Source organism: Macaca nemestrina, chromosome 7, assembly GCF_043159975.1.
Source record: "Macaca nemestrina isolate mMacNem1 chromosome 7, mMacNem.hap1, whole genome shotgun sequence".
Classification (NCBI taxonomy): domain Eukaryota; kingdom Metazoa; phylum Chordata; class Mammalia; order Primates; family Cercopithecidae; genus Macaca; species Macaca nemestrina.
Window position 1 is genome coordinate 16,196,490 of NC_092131.1, and position 16,773 is coordinate 16,213,262.

At 36.7% G+C, this 16,773-nt stretch overlaps 1 protein-coding gene across 8 annotated transcripts in view; it reads left to right on the forward strand.

Moving 5' to 3' along the window:
* LOC105467667 (cation channel sperm associated auxiliary subunit beta) overlaps window positions 1–16,773 on the forward strand; it is a 191,387-nt gene that overhangs the window by 110,074 nt on the left and 64,540 nt on the right. For all 8 annotated transcript variants that reach the window (XR_011625621.1, XM_071099705.1, XM_071099702.1 and 5 more), the window contains one exon: window positions 5,083–5,227. Coding sequence is in view for 7 of the 8 variants with exons in the window: in XM_071099705.1 (XP_070955806.1) it covers window positions 5,083–5,227 (145 nt within the window). In the remaining variant the exon portion in view is untranslated. The remainder of the gene's footprint in view (window positions 1–5,082; window positions 5,228–16,773) is intronic.

A 16,773-nucleotide genomic window follows, 5' to 3' on the forward strand; every position in this document is an offset into this window, starting at 1 on the left:
TATTTACTCATTTTCTGTCATTTTTTGAAAAAGTGGTTGCTTCATTGTCTTTTGTTCTAGAATTCCTAGGGCCCATGGATTGGAAACTAACAGTGATGTAAGAAGTTGTCATACTTGAACTTAATGGTTTAAAAGCATGTAGATCAAATTTTTTGCCAGTATGTTATACATCTCAAAAATTCAGGCTGAGTGCAGTGGCTCACACCTGTAATCCCAGCACTTTGGGATGCCGAGGTGGATGGATCACCTGAGCTCAGGAGTTCGAGACCAGCCTGGGCAACATGGCAAAACCCTGTCTCCACCAAAAAATACAAAAAAAATTATCCAGCTGTGGTGGCATGTGCCTGTGGTCCCAGCTACTCAGGAGGCTGAAGTGGGAGGATTCCTTGAACCTGGGAGGTAGAGGTTGCAGTTAGCCAAGACTGTGCCATTGCACTCCAACCTGGATGACAGAGTGAGACCTGATCTCACACACACACAAAATCCATTTATGTGTGTTTTGATTGTGGACAATAAATAGTCAGAATTAAAGATAAAGCGTTTATATGGTGTCCTCTGAAATGGAGCTAAGAAACAGAACTAACAGTTGAACAAAAATTTAGAAAGGCCAAGGAATTGGAACAATTCTTGTGGAAACAGAAGAACAATAGCTAAAACTGATGTAAATCTAATAGAGCTTACAAAATGGTCCAGTTGGATGTGAGGGTTGTACAGCAATCAACATGTCCTTCACTAGGAGAATGGACAAATATACTTGATATATCCAGATAATGGATTATTATTCAGTGCTAAGCAGAAATGAGATATCAAGCCATGTAAAAGACGTGGAAGACTGTAATCCCAGCACTTTGGGAGGCCGAGGTGGGAGGATCACCTGAGGTCAGGAATTCGAGACCAGCCTGGCTAACATGGTGAAACCCTGTCTCTACAAAAAATACAAAAATTAGCTGGGTGTGGCGGTGGACACCTGTAATCCCAGCTACTCAGGAGGCTGAGACAGGAGTATCGCTTGAACTGGGGAGGCAGAGGTTACAGTGAGCCGAGATTACACCACTGCACTCCAGCCTGGGCGATAGAGTGAGACTCTGTCTCAAAAAAAAAAAAAAAAAAAAGGAAGAAACTTAAATGCATATTACTAAGGGATAGAAACTAATCTGAAAATGCTGCAAACTTTATGATTCCAATGTATAACATTCTGGAAAAGGCAAAACTATGGAGAGAGCAAAAAGATCCGTGGCTGCCAGGGATTAGAAGGCAGAGAGGTTGGATAGGCCGAGAACAGAGGACTTTTAGGGCAGTGAAACTCTTCTGTCTCATACTATAATGGTGGATACATGCCTTATACATTTGTCTAAGTCCATAGGATGTACAAGACTAAGAAAGGTCCCTAATGTAAACTATGGACTCTGCGTGGTAATGATGTATCAATGTAGGTTCATCAGTTGTTGGGGAATGCTAGTAATGGGGGAGACTATGCATGTGTGGGGGAACTCTTCCACTGCAGTGTAAATATATGTAACACTACTGAACTGTATGCTTAATAATGGATAACATGATAAAGTTTATGATATGTGTTTTTTACCTCAATAAAAAAGAAAAAAATATAAGATAACCAATAGTTAGATCACAAATCACTTTTGTATTTTGACCTAGAAAATATCTGCCATCTCTTCACAAAATTGAAAACATCTGAATTAATTTTTAATAATTTTGAGCACCATCCATATGCAGTAACATAATCAAGACAAAGGATATTTCCAAAGTAATTTGGCAATGACTTATAATTTGGATCCAGTTAAACATCCAAAATGAAAAATAATAAAGGAAATGAAGACTGATCTTAAGTTACACTGGTGATATGGCCAAAAGCTCACTTGTAAGTCAGCCATTTAGTGGTCAGTTTTCCCATTTGGTTAGGCCCCCAAATCAGATCATAGAGTCTCTTAACTTCACTTTTTATCCAATGAAAGTTCTCTGCATCCTCTTTTTAAAAAAAGGAGGAGGGGGAAGCAGAAGAGGAGAAGGAGGTGGAGGAGGGAGGAGGGAGGAGAAAGGAAGAAGAAGGAGAGAAAAACGAAGAGACTTTTTCATGAAGGATATCCTAAGAAGTGAAAAACAACAATCTGCAAACTGGGAGATGATATTTGCAACACATTTAACTAAGAAAGAATGATAGAAGTAAGAATATATAAAGAATTTCTGCAAAGCAATATGAAAAAGACAACCTAATAACAAAAAGGAAAAAACACACAAATGAGCATATCACAGAAAAGGAAACAAGTGGAATGAATATGTGAAGAGATGATGGAGTTTACAAGCAATCAGGGAAATACAAATCAGGAATGAACAATGATACCATTTCCAGATACTTAATTGGCAAAATTAATTCTGACGTTACAAAATGTTGAAGAAAGTGTAGATCAACAAGATTTCTTATATATTGCTGCTGGGAGAGTAAATTATTACAACTATTCTGGAAAGCAATTTGCCATTATTATTATTATCTTGTGAATGTGAATATTTGCATATCCTGTGTCCCACCAATTTCACTTTTCAGCAAGGGAAATACATATATCCAGAGACATTTTAAAATGTTTGTCATGGGTACTGCTAGTAATAAGATCAAATTACTAAAAGTAATCCAGATGTCTGTGAATAGGAAAATGAATAAGTAAATTACATCTTATTCACCTAATGAACTTTTATATGGAAATGAAAAAGCAAATGAACTGAGCTGTATGCAACATGTATGAATTTAAGCACATAATGTTGAGGAGAAGTAAGTTATAGAAGACAATATATGGTATGGATAGCCCTTTTTACAAAGAGCAAAAATAAGTAAAATTAAGCAATATGTTATTTGAACATATGTGCTAAAAATAATTTAAATACCAAGGGAATGAGAAAACACAAAATTCAAGATATTGGATATGTAACAGGAAAGGTAGAGGGATAGGAATGGGGAGAAACAGGAAGATGTAAATTACTAGCAATATGCTGATTCATAGGTTTTCAGTTCACACAGTTCATAATATTATTAAATAATATAAGGAAAAATATAAATAAGCCATGTATAGACAAATAATTTAAAATATTTAGGGAAAAAATGCAATGAGATGTCATTTTTCATTCAGATCATAAGTAAAAATTAAAAATAAATTTTTGGTCATATCAAGTATTGGTGAGGTTTGGAAAAACAGATACTCTCATACACTACTGGTGGGACTATAATCTGGTTCAGCAAAACTGAAGAGCACTTGGGTAGTCTCTATTAAAATTGTAGAAATGTGGCTAGATGCAGTGGCTCACGCCTGTGATACCAGCACTTCGGGAGGCCAAGCCCGGGAGCTTGAGACCAGCCTGGGCAACATGGCAAAAACCCATCTCTACCAAAAAGTACAAAAATTAGCCAGGCATGGTGGCATACACCAGTAGTCCCAGCTACTTGGGAGGCGGAGGTGAAAAGATCACTTGAGCTGGGAAAGTAGAGGTGGCAGTGAGCCAAGATCATGCCACTGCACTGCAGCCTGGGTGACAGAGACCCTGTCTTATATGTATGCATAGCATCTGACTCAGCAACTCAATTTTTCAGTATTTCCTTTAAAGATAACACTGTGACATTAGTACAGATAGGCAGATAAATGAATGTTCACTGCAGTACTATTCACAACACTGAAAATTTGGGTACAACTTTTAAATGTTCATTAGTGGAAAAGTAGACTATCTCAAGTATGATATATCCATAAGTTGGAGATTATGGGACAATGTAGAAGAATGTGCTGATCCACATGAGCTAACATAAAAAGACCCGAGACATAGGGTTGCATGACAAATGTAACTTATAGAACAACAGGTACAGTATGATACAAGTTCGAACCTACTGTTCAAAGTGCCCTTCCTTAGACACCCTAACTACCTCCCTGCTCACCGGTAATGTTTGCAGGGCCCAAAGCAAGAGTGAAAATTGAGGTCCACATACCATATGTTTCGGCTCATAGATTGTATTATGCCAGCAATGAGTGCTGCATCCTGAGTAACAGAAGCACCTATGTGTATTCAGTACGTTTCCTGTGTGTGTTTGTAATATTCAGGCCCAGTAAGCAAGCAGTCCAGGTCAAAGGTACTTCCTGTCCAAGTCTAAAAGCCTTTCTCTCCTCCCCACCATAAAAATGAAATCAGTACTGTACATATTTTATTGGTATCTGCATACATATGAATGTAAATGCTTAGAATTTGCAAACTGAATAACTGGTTACCTCTGGGAAGAGATAGAGGAGACTAGGATTGATTATATCAGATGAGGTATAAAAGAAGAATTATTTGGATGGTGGTCTCAGACTCTTCAGCCATATTTATAAAGTTGGAAATGCAAGAAAAGCCTATTTTCTTGTATAACTTGTTATTAAAATTAATTTTTAAAAATCCAAACAACAGAAATCTTCATGTGAATGAGTCTCAGGCTATTAAAAGAGGTAGCAAGTGGGAATCATTAATACATAATCGATCTGCTTTATCCTCAAACAACTCTTACCTAAAGATGAGGAAATACAGAAACTAAGATGCTATAGTAATAAACTAATATAACTGTACAGTGAGATAAGTGATTTGAGGATCTACGAAGGTACCAGGACACATCCCTTGCAAATGACAAGGGCTTTTCCATGCAAACTATGTCTGCATATATATTTGCCAGACACCTAGAACATGAAGTATTATGTCAATATGGCGCAAACCCCTCCCCAGATCCAAATGCACCCAGCACTCCATTCTTTTATGAACACGGAATTATTTGGGAGATCATAGGAATAACTTTGTTGTTTTATACAATCACTATGCATATTGTGTAGACCTGCTACTCTGCAACAGACACCTTCATACACACTCTAGGGTGGAAATAGAAGGTAGACAAAGTAGATGAGTCTGCATACGAGTGTGTGTGTGTGTGTGTGTGTGTGTGTGTGTGATGAATGTAGGCATATGGAAAAGATCATGCCACATGGCTATTCTCATGTAGGCTGATAGGTAATTGCCAACTGTTGCATGGCAGCTATTTAGTGAGGTATTATCTCTTTATTCCTTTAGGTATGGCTTTCAGTCGATGGCGGCAGCACCTTTCAATTAGTAGCTGACTTTCATAATGATATCATAAAGAAGACTTTTCATAGTTTTTATACATCAGCTATTACTTTTGTTTCTCAACGTGGAAAGGTTTACTTGACAAAGGCAGGTAAGAAATTTGCTTTCACTGGTGTAAGCATTACATGTGGCCCAGGATTAGAAGATATATGAAAAATCTGCCATATTAATTAACTAATCCTAAGATCTCAAAACTATTAGGGGTGATGGATTTGTAGGATCTATAGAAGTAGTATCCTATGGATAGCCCTAAAGAAAGGCAACACTAGGTCACCATGCTATGTTCTCATTTACCATTTCAGAAACATTTTACTGTCCCAAAAGCCAAATAATAACAGTTGCCACTTGTCAAGCTACAATTGTGCTCAACATGTTACAAATATCGTCTCATTTGATATTCACAACAACCTTGCTGAAGTACGTAATGTTAGCTTACTTTTGCTGATTACACTGATACAACTGACACACAACTAGTAATGGTGAAGTTGTGTGAATGATACACTGCTCTCATAGCTTTCATTTGGCAATCTTGTGCTTTCATTGATCAACTCTATATGGTTCCTATCAGTGTTTGCATAGCAAAAGAAGTAGCTAATTTTTAAGTATAATTGTACTTCTTAACTAACAAATACTGATTTTACATATTCATGGAGTACAAAGCACTATTTTGATACATATAATGTAGAGTGATCAGATCAGGGTAACTAGCATTTCTGTCATCTCAAATATTTATCATTTCTTTGTATTGGGAATGTTCAATATCCTCTTCCTAGCTATTTGAAACTATATAACATATTAGTGTTAACTATGCCATCCTCCAGTGGTATAGAACACTAAAATTTATTCTTCCTATCTGGCTGTAATTCTGAACCCTTTAGCAAATCTCAAAACAGTTAATATTGATTGACCTTAATGACAGTTGCCCACTCCTTTCCAACTCAGTTGAATTTTGCTAACCAGCCTAGGACCCTAGAGTGATAAAGGGACATGATTCTCAATTTATTTCTATATCTTCGTGACTTGCATTTTCATTTTATTTTGTCATTCTATTATTGAGTCTTTGAGATCTTGTTTTGTTGAATTTAGTTTATTAATATTTTTTGAGCAGAATATGGAAGTAAATTTACCTCTTCTCTTGGGATATGCTTTGTCTCAACTTGATTCTTTTTATCTTTTACATGCTGTTAGTTTCTTCCTTCTCTTCCCTTCCTTTTTTAAAAAAATTTTATTCTTAATTTTTGTGGGTACATAGTAGGTGTATAAATTTATGGGATACATTAGATATTTTGATACAGGCATACACTGTGCAATATCAGGGTAAATGGGGTATCCATCACATTAAGAATTTATCCTTTCTTTGTGTTACAAACATTCAAATTATATTCTTCCAGTTATTTTAAAATGTACAATAAATTATTATTGACTGTAGTCACTCTGTTGTGCTGTCAAATACTAGATCTTATTTGTTCTATGTGATGATATTTTTGTACCCATTAACCATCGCCATTCTCCCCCTACATAATGCTCCACTACCCTTCCCAGCCTCTGGTAACCATTATTCTACTCTCTATATCTGTGAGTTCAATTTTTAAAATATTTAGTTCCCTCAAATAAGTGAGAACATGCAAACTCTGTCTTTCTGTCCCTGGCATATTTTACTTAACATAATGTCCTCCAGTTCCAATCATGTTGTTGCAAATGACAGGATCTCATTCTTTTTTATGGCTGAATAGTAGTACTCCATTGTGTATATGTACCATATTTTCTTTATTCATTGATCTGTTGATGGACATTTAGGCTGCTTCCAAAGCTTCACTATTGTGAATAGTGCTACAATAAACATGGGAGTGTAGCTATCTCTTCAATATACTGATCTCTTTTTGGGGGGTATATCCTAGCAATGGGGTTGCTGGATCATATGGTAGCTCTATTTTTAGTTTTCTGAGGAACCTCCAAATTTTTCTTCATACTACTAATGTACTCTCTATTGTACTAATTTATACTCCCACCAACAGTGTACAATCTCCATATCCTCACCAGCATTCATTATTGCCTGTCTTTTCGATAAAAGCTCTTTTAACTGGGATGAGATGATAATCTCATTGTAGTTTTGATTTGTATTTCTCTGATGGTCAGTGATATTGAGCACCTTTTCATACGCCTGTTTGCCATTTGTATGTCATCTTTTGAGAAATGTCTATTCAGATTTTTTGTCCATTTTAAAATCAGATTGTTAGTTTTTTCCTATTGAGTTGTTTGAGCTTTTTATATATTCTAGTTACTAATTCCTTGTCAGATGAGTAGTTTGCAAATATTTTCTCCTGTTCTGTGGATTGTCTCTTCACTTTGTTGATTGTTTCTTTTGCTGTGCAGAAGCTCTTTAACTTGATGTGATTCCATTTGTCCGTTTTTGCTTTGGTTGCCTGTGTTTGTGGGATATTACTCAAGAAATCTTTGCCTAGATTAATGTCCTGGATAGTTTCCTCAAAGTTTTCTTTTAGTCATTTTATGGTTTTTAGATTTAAGTCTTTAATCCATTTTGATTTGATTTTTGTGTGTGGAGAAAGAGGTCTAGTTTCATTCTTCTGCACATGGATATCTTCTGCATATGGATATGGATGGCCTAACATATATTCTATTTATTTCAGAATGATCTGCGTGCTGAGGAGAAGAGCATGCATTCTGCTGCCATTGGTTGAAATGTTCTGTAAATATCTATTAGGTCCATATAGTCTACAGTGCAGATTAAGTCCAATGTTTCTTATTTGATTTTCTGTCTGGATGACCTGTCCAGAGAGAAAATCACGTCCAAAGGTGAACATGGGTTGTTGAAATCTCCAACAGTTATTGTATTGGGATCTGTTTCTCTCCTTAGCTCTAATAATATTTACTTTCTGTATCTGAGTGCTCCAGCATTGGGTGTATATGTATTTATAATTTTTATTTCCTCTTGCTGAATTGACCCCTTTATCATTATGTAATGACCTTCTTTGTCTCTTTCTATAGTTTTTGTCTGAAATCTATTTTGTCTGATATAAGTATAGCGACTTCTGCTCTTTTTTGGTTTCCACTTGCATGGAATATATTTTTCCATCTCTTTATTTTCAGTCTATGTGTGTCTTTATAGGTGAAGTGTGTTTCTTGTAGGCAACAGATCACTGGGACTTAAAAAAAAAAAAATCTATTCAGGCACTCTATGTCTTTTGATTGGAGAGTTTAGTCCATTTACATTAAATGTTGTTATTGATAAGTAAGAACTTACTCCTGACATTTAGTTAATTTTTTTCTGGTTGTTTTGTGGTCTTCCCTTCCTTCTCTCTTTCCTTCCTATCTTCCTTTTAGTGAAGACAATTTTCTCTGGTAGCATGTTTTAATTTCTGTCTTCAAGCTCACTGATTTTTTATTCCACTTGATCAATTCTTCTATTAATTTCTTGCTTTTATTTTTTGTATAACTGTTGTATGTTTTTAAATTCTAGGTTACCATAATATCTTATAACCCATTATTTTAAACTGACATATCTTGAAAAGTTGTTGTAGTTATTATATTTGATCAGTGTGTCTTTTAGTTTTTCTACTCAAGATATGAGTTTACATACCATAATTAACATGTTATAATATTCTGTATGTTTCTGTGTACTTACTATGACCAGTGAGTTTTGTACCTTCAGATGATTTCTTATTGCTCATTAATATCTTTTTATTTATGCTTGAAGTATTCCCTTTAGCATTTCTTATATGGCAGGTCTGGTGTTGATGAAATACCTCAGGTTTCTTTTTTTATCTGGGAAAGTGTTTCTTTTTCATGTTTGAAGGATATTTTTGCCAGATATACCATTCTAGGATAAAAGTTTTAAAAAACATATGTCATGCCACTCTCTCCTGGCCTGTAAGGTTTCCACTGAAAAGTCTGCTGCCAGATGTGTTGGGGCTCCTTTGTATGTTATTGTTTCTTTTCTCTTGCTGCTTTTAGGATCCTTTTTTTATCCTTGACCTTTGGGAGTTTCATTATTAAATGAATTACCTTGAGGTAATCTTCTTTGGCTTAAATCTGTTTGGTGTTCTGTTACCTTCTTGTACTTGAATATTGATATCTTTCTCTAAGTTTGGGAAGTTCTCTGTTATTACTCCTTTGAATAAATGTTCAATCCCTATCTCTTTCTCTATCTCCTCTTTGGGGCCAATAACTCTTAGATTTGCCCTTTTAAGGCGATTTTCTAGATTTTACAAGCATGCTTCATTCCTTTTTATTCTTTTTTCTTTCATCTCCTCTAATTGTGCATTTTTAACTGGGCTGTCTTCAAACTCATTAATTCTTTATTCCGCTTTATCAGTTCTGCTCTTAAGAGACTCTGATAATTCTTCAGTATGTCAATTACGTTTTTCAGCTCCAGAATTCTGCTTGATTCTTTTTAATTTTTTCAATCTCTTTGTTATATTTATCTGATAGGCTGGATTCCTTCTCTGTATTATCTTTAATTTCCTTGAGTTTTCTCAAAACAGCTATTTTGAATTCTCTGTCTGAAAGGTCACATAGCTCTGTCTCTCCAAGATTGGTCTCTGGTGCCTTATTTTGTTCCTTTGGTGAGGTCATGTTCTCCTGGATGATCTTGATGCTTCTGGACATTGATTGGTGTCTGGGGATTAAAGAGTTTGGTATTTATTGTAATCTTCACAGTCTGGGCTTGTTCATACCTATCCTTCTTGGGAAAGCTTTCCAAGTATTCAAAGGGACTTGAGTGTTGTGATCTAAGTCTTTGCTCACTGTAGCTGAATCTGCATTAGGAGGTACCTCAAGCCCAGTAATGCTTTGGCTATTGCCAACTTGTAGAAGTACTGCCTTGGTGGTCTTGTGTAAGATCCAGGAGAACTCCCTGTATTACCAAGAAGAGACTTTTGTTATCTTACCTTACTTTCCACCAAACAAATAGTGTCTCTTTCTCTATGCTAAGCTGCCTGGAGCTAGGGCAGGGGTGATGCAAGCACCCCTGTAGCCACCACCACTAGGACTGCACTGGGTCAAACCCAAAGCCAGCACAGCACTGGGTCTTGCCCAAGGCCCACAGTGCCCACTGCCTGGCTACTACCTATGTTTACTCTAGGCCCAAGAGCTCTATAGTCATCAGGTGATGTCCAGCCATGGTTATGATCTTCGCTTCAGGGCAGTGAGTTGCCCCCAGCCCCAGCTAGGTCCAGAGATGCCATCTGGGAGCCAAGGAAGTTGAGACCCTTAGAGTCTATGTGGTATTCTATTCTACTGTGGCTAAGCTGGCATCCAAGCTGCAAGACAAAGTCTTTCTCACTCTTCCCTCCTTTATCCTGAAGCAGAACAGTCTCTCTTCATGGCCACCACCACCCCAAGCCCATGGCAATTACCTCCCGGCTACCACCGCTATTCACTCAAGGTCCAAGGACTCTTCAGTCAGCTTCTGGTGAATGCTGCCAGTCCTGGGTTTCTCCTTTCAGGGCAGTGGCCACACTCTGGCCCAGGGCAGGTTTAGAAATGCCACCCAAGAGCCAAGTACTGGAATCAGAGACCCCAGGAGCCCACTTCATGCATTGTCCACTGTGGCCAAGCTGGTACCCAAGCTGATTTCTGGTTCTTATAAAGGTGCTTTCTTGTGTTCATCATTGTTCAATTTGATGTTCTGCAGGGATGGATAATCATTGGAGGCTCTATTCAGCCATCTTGCTCTGCCTCCTTTCTATAATCCCTCCCTTTCTAATCTTCCCTACTCCCCTCCTCTACTCACCCACCTCCTTCTTTATCCCTTTTCCTTCCTTCTTCTTCTATTCCTCCCACTCTTCCTATTTCCATCAAGTTCATCATTAAAGATGCAGCACTGGTCAGATCTTCTATTTGCTCTAACATAGTGTAAGTGAATTATTCTTGAGACCCATCTGCTTCACCTCATTTAGATAGGACTTGGACCCATTTTCTCAACTCAGTGAAGTGCCTTGGAAAGTGGTAAACCTGGTTTCACTCATGAGGGTTTGATTTTTCCCTTTACTTTTCCTTTTGATATCTTCTCATCCACTGTCACCTTCTTATATGGTTTGGCTGTGTCCTCACCCAAATCTCAACTTGAATTGTATCTCCCAGAATTCCCACATGTTATGGGAGGGACCCAGGGGGAGGTAATCAAATCATGCGGGCTGGTTTTTCCTGCACTATTCTCATGATAGTGAATAAGTCTCACGAAATCTGATGGGTTTATAAGGGGTTTCCGCTTTTGCTTCTTCCTCATTTCTCTCTTGCTGCAACCATGTAAGAAGTGCCTTTCACCGTCTGTCATGATTGTGAGACCTTCCCCAGCCATGCGGAATTGTAAGTCTAATTAAATGTCTTTCTTTTGTAAATTGCCCAGTCTCAGGCATGTCTTCATCAGCAGCATGAAAAGGGACCAATGTGCCTTCTTACCTGTTAGGAGGGTATTACCGAGAGTCTTTAGGATTTTGTTGATTTACCTTCCTTCTCTCAATGTTGCCTCAACAATGAACTGTTATAGATTATTGGGTAAGTTTTGAGATTGAGGTAGACTTGGAAATATCTTATTAGGTCTAACAGGAATTAGAAAAACACTGTCACCAAGACAAGACAGAGGCTGTGTTTGTTTGTTTTTAACACACAGCAGTTTTTATTGTACAGTTTAAAACCAGTTTCTTCTGATCTTCAGTCTCTGATATGATTTTAAATGACAAATTTCTGAAGGTTTCTGACATAACTTCAAAAAGCATGGTTTTGTAGGCCTCAATATTTTGTCCTTGATGTTCACCAGCAGAAGCAGTTTTACAGTTATAGAATCTCCTCTATTGGTCCTTCCTTGTTTGAGGATAAAGAGAGACCACAAAATCCTGATTCTATTTCTCCAGATCTTCACCACTCAGTTTATTTATTCTCTATTCTGTCAATAAAGCTTTTGTTTAACTTATGTTAGTATCAGGATTAATCCTTGTGGTCTATATGTCTGAATCGTGTGTTGAGACAGCAGCTGTGTCAACCTAAGATTCTGGTGATCACGCATCATATGATTGTGAAATAAATGAAAGTAATCGTGAATATTGTTAGGAGCACAATGTGGAACATTTCCAGTATTCCAGAAAGCTCCCTCTTGCCTCTTGCCATATATTTTTTTTTTTTTCCTGAGACAGAGTCTTGCTCTGTTGCCCAGACTGGGGTGCAGTGGCATGATCTCAGCTCACTGCAACCTCCGCCTCCCGAGTTCAAGTGATTCTCCTCCCTCAGCCTCCCAAGTAGCTGGGATTACAGGTACCCAGGCTGGTCTCAAACTCCTGACCTCAAGTGATCTGCCCATGTAGGCCTCCCAAACTGTTGGGATTACAGGCATGAGCCACTGCGCCCAGCCTAATGGTATTTCACTGAAAATTTAGTTTGCATGAGTAATAATGTTAAGCACATTTTCATGTGTTCATTTTTATATCCTTTTTTGCAAATTCTTTTCAAGTCTTTTTTGAATGAAGTTTTGATTTGAGTTACTTTTCTTGCTGCTTCTATGAGATTTTAATGTATTATGGGTATGATTTTTTGTTAGAAATATGACTTGGAAATATCTTCTTGTAATTAGTGGCTTGTCTTATTTACCTTCTTCATGGTATCTTTTGAACAAAAATTATTAATTTTTGAAAGCTCAATTGATCAATCTTTCCTTTTATGGTTAGCACTTTTTACTTCTTGTATTCTATTTAAGAATTCTTTGCCTATCCCAAAGCTATGAAGATATTCTCCTGTTTTCATCTGGAAATTGATTGTTTTAAATTTCATATATAGATCAAATGTAAAATCTCTAATTTTGTATATGTTATGAAGTGAAGTTCATTTTTTTCCCGTATGACTACCAGAGCCTCTACTCTGGCCTTGAATTGAATATTCATCTTAAGCTTTTCTTTTTGCTCTTGTAAGCCCTCCAATATATCCATGAAAGTCATGCTACCCCACAATCTTTGTAAAAACCATGGTTGTCATTGTAATCAACTGTAGCTACTCCACTGGACCACCTCAAGTCTTGCCCTCCACAGACACTGCATCCCACACTCGCCACAGAGATAATTTGAGTAATTGTGAAGCCCTTGCTTGCTATGGTTTGCCAGGCATAAGTGGTCATCTGTTCACTCATTAAGTATGTAAGCAGCTCAGTCCCAGAATTCCACCTCTATATTCTATGCCCTAGGGACATTGTAAGTAAAAACACCTTATCAGTTTTGGACTATGCAGGAAACATAATTCCACTCAGGTGTTTTACCGGAAGAAGCTTTATAAGGAGACTATTTGCAGAGGGCAGACATGGTTAAAGGGAGCAACAGTGATATTAAAATATCTAGAGACTTGCAATGGAAGAAAGATGTTACAGTCTCTTTGCTTAGAGGGATAAGATAGTTAGATGGCATTACCAAAGCCCAGTCAAAGCTGGAATGGAGTAGGGACCACCCTTTAAGAGGTGTAGTCTAGGAAGCTCACAGCCACCACAGAACCACACCACCAAAGCAAGAAGAAAGAGGGTGAAAACTACCTTAACTTCTGTTTCCTTCCCCTTTCTTAACTCCTGCTGCTGCATTTCATTTGCCAAGCCCAATCAGGAGTCAACTGGAAACAGCACAAAGATTGCAATTCATAGAAATCAGTCTTCCATTGCACCAAACAGGAAGGAGAAAGTCTGAGAGTGGATCTGGAGAAATGGCCAAATAGAGAATAAAAAGTGCATTTTGTGAAATAAAAACCAAAATAGACCTAGGAAGATGTTGGAAACAGCAAAAATAACACCTAAGAAAACTAAATTGTCAATAAAAATTATAAAATATTTAAAATTATAAATATAAACTATAGAAACATACCCAGATATAAAATGAACAAATAAGTGGAGAAAATCTAAAATAATAAATATGGATGCTAAGGATTCAGAAACTGCAAAATTGTAGGAATTTCTAGTGATGGACAAAAACTGTGGCTGTATGTTTCTCTCTTTTATCTACAGTTCCTGGCATAGTATAGCCCTCTGATAGAAATGGGTGGGTGGATGGATGGATGGATGGATAAATACAAAAAATAGAAAGAACAAAGGAAACCAAAATCAATAATGACATTAATTTTTTGAACTAAAAGCAAAACAAACCAATACTAAAAGCAGAAACACTCTTCTGAATTATTTGAAATGGAAAATGTAAATCAATTTTAAAGAAACAAAAATCAAGCCAGCCTTAGATTCTTCTGCTGCAACTGTTTGCATATTCTAATATAGAACCTCCAAAAAAATTAGTTTCACGTAAGAATTTGGAACCAACTTAACTCATTATTCATATTCATATTCATTTTCTAAAAGAGAATGTAAAATTCTTCTACAACAAATTATGGTGATTCCTTCCGTGACACTGGCTTTACTGATAAATATAGGTCCTATTGCTTTGTTTTATTCTCTGCACCCACAATAACTTTGTTTGAAAGCATTTTAAGCAGCGATAAAACTCAACATGTATTGCACCAATGATCTAGGAAGCTCAATTAAAGTGATGACAGTATAAATAACTGAGACAAAGTAGGCAATTGACCACACCACTATGGTTTGAGTGCCCTCTGGCTGACAATGATTGTAAGACACATCAATTATAAGATGTGTCTCAATTCCTAAGCTGTTAACATGTGAAACAAGCATTTCTTGCTATATTTATCCACAAAATATGGCATATTGAACCTTAGCAATTACATCAGCAAAGTTTTGCTACTGAAAAGCTCACGGGAGCATAAGAAAAAACCTGACTACATGTGATTCAGAGGAAATAATTATGAATATTATTGACCAAAAAATAAAAACACAGTTGGAGACTTTCAGAACTGCATGATAAAATAATCAATAATTTAAAATACAAGAGGAATAACAAAAAGTTAAAACCAAAAAGCCAAAGTTTTGCCATCCCTAAAAGGCAATCCAAAATCCTATCTGTTTATCTGAGTATAACTTTACATGGAATTAGGAATTTTTTTGGAATCCTTTATTGTGATCATTCACAGAATTTTTAAAAATGTGCATGCTGGCGGGTGTCTGTAATCCCAGCTATTTGGGAGGCTGAAGCAGGAGAACCACTTGAACCCGGGAGGCAGAGGTTATAGTGAGCCAAGTTCGTGCCACTGCACTCCAGCCTGGGTGACAAGCAAGACTCTGTCTCAAAAAAAAAAAAAAAAAAAAAAAAGAAGTGTGTACAATACAAGTCTTAAAAAACAAAAGAAGACTAGATGTGTGACTCATACTTGTAATTCCAGAACTTTGGGAGGCCAAGGCAGGAGCATCGCTTGAGCGCAGGAGGTCAAGAGCAGCCGGGCAACAATGTCTACACACACACACATATATATACATTTAAGTTTGTGTATATGTATTAAAGCAAGGGAGACAGAATAACCCATAAAAATAGACATGAAAAAGAGAAAAGAAGACATACCAGAAAATGTACAAAGTATAAAATAGAATAACCAAAAGTAGAGCTGGTCTGCAGTTATCACCATAAATTTTACAGATTCATTTACTCAACAGCATTGATTGAGTACCTCGTATATGCCAGGTATTGTTCCAGTCACTAAGGGTACAGCAGTCTCTTTTCCTGTGGAACTTACACACTTGTCAGAAAAGACTGATAATTAACAAATAAACCAAAATAGGCTGTATGTAAGATAAATGCTACACAGGAAAAAAAAAAAAAAAAAAGGCGAGATAGGTGAATAGGAAGTGCCAGGTGAAGCATTTGTTGTGTTGTGTGGTGTAGCATGTATTGTAGTCTTGGTGAGCAGCCCTGAAGCAGATGAGGGAATGAGCAGATATCGGAGGTAATCTACATTTCTCAATTAAAGACAGAGTCTTATTTTGGATTTTAAAATCTTAAAATATATTGCCAGGAGTGAAAAACTTAAAGCTAAAGTGGAGAGAAAAAAAATATGAATAAAAATTTGAACAACTGTGCCAAACACACTGGGAGAGAAAGCAGAGGCAGTAATGTTCATATTCACACACAGAGCAAGAGTTTTAGGCTGAAAGTATTCAATAAACAAAGTTCTTTCTGTGATAAAATATAAATAGTAAAATTATATCATATTGAATCAATGCTCTAAAATAATACAAGATATGTAAATATACAAAAATGAACTATAAGGAACATAAGAAGAAATCAACTGAAGTGCCAAAGTAGAATACATTTGAAATTGACAGTGTTAAATCTTTAATATATGAAGATCAAGACAAGACTATAAGGGAACATTCCATGTAGAGGAATTAAGTGTTGAAATATAGGGCACATGTAGTATACTACAGCTAAATTTCCTAGGGATGACTCATTGATGATGAGAGCAGGGAGGTAAACTGAACCCAGTTTTCCATTTGAGTCAAGCTAAAGAATTTCATCATGCCATTAAAAGATTATTAATATAATCATAGTTGTATTTTAGAAAGATCATATAGGGGAATATACTGGAAAATGTAAGATTTTGTTAAATCCAAGGGAAGTCGTTTCCAGACTCTGTGTCACTACAGAATCTATTCACTGAAGTAGGGGAAGAAACAAACAGAGGGGATGTTTAATTAAGAGATCTAGAGGAAAAGAAGTTAGGTTTCTCTAGTAGTGGTTTCTCTTCCTATTACCA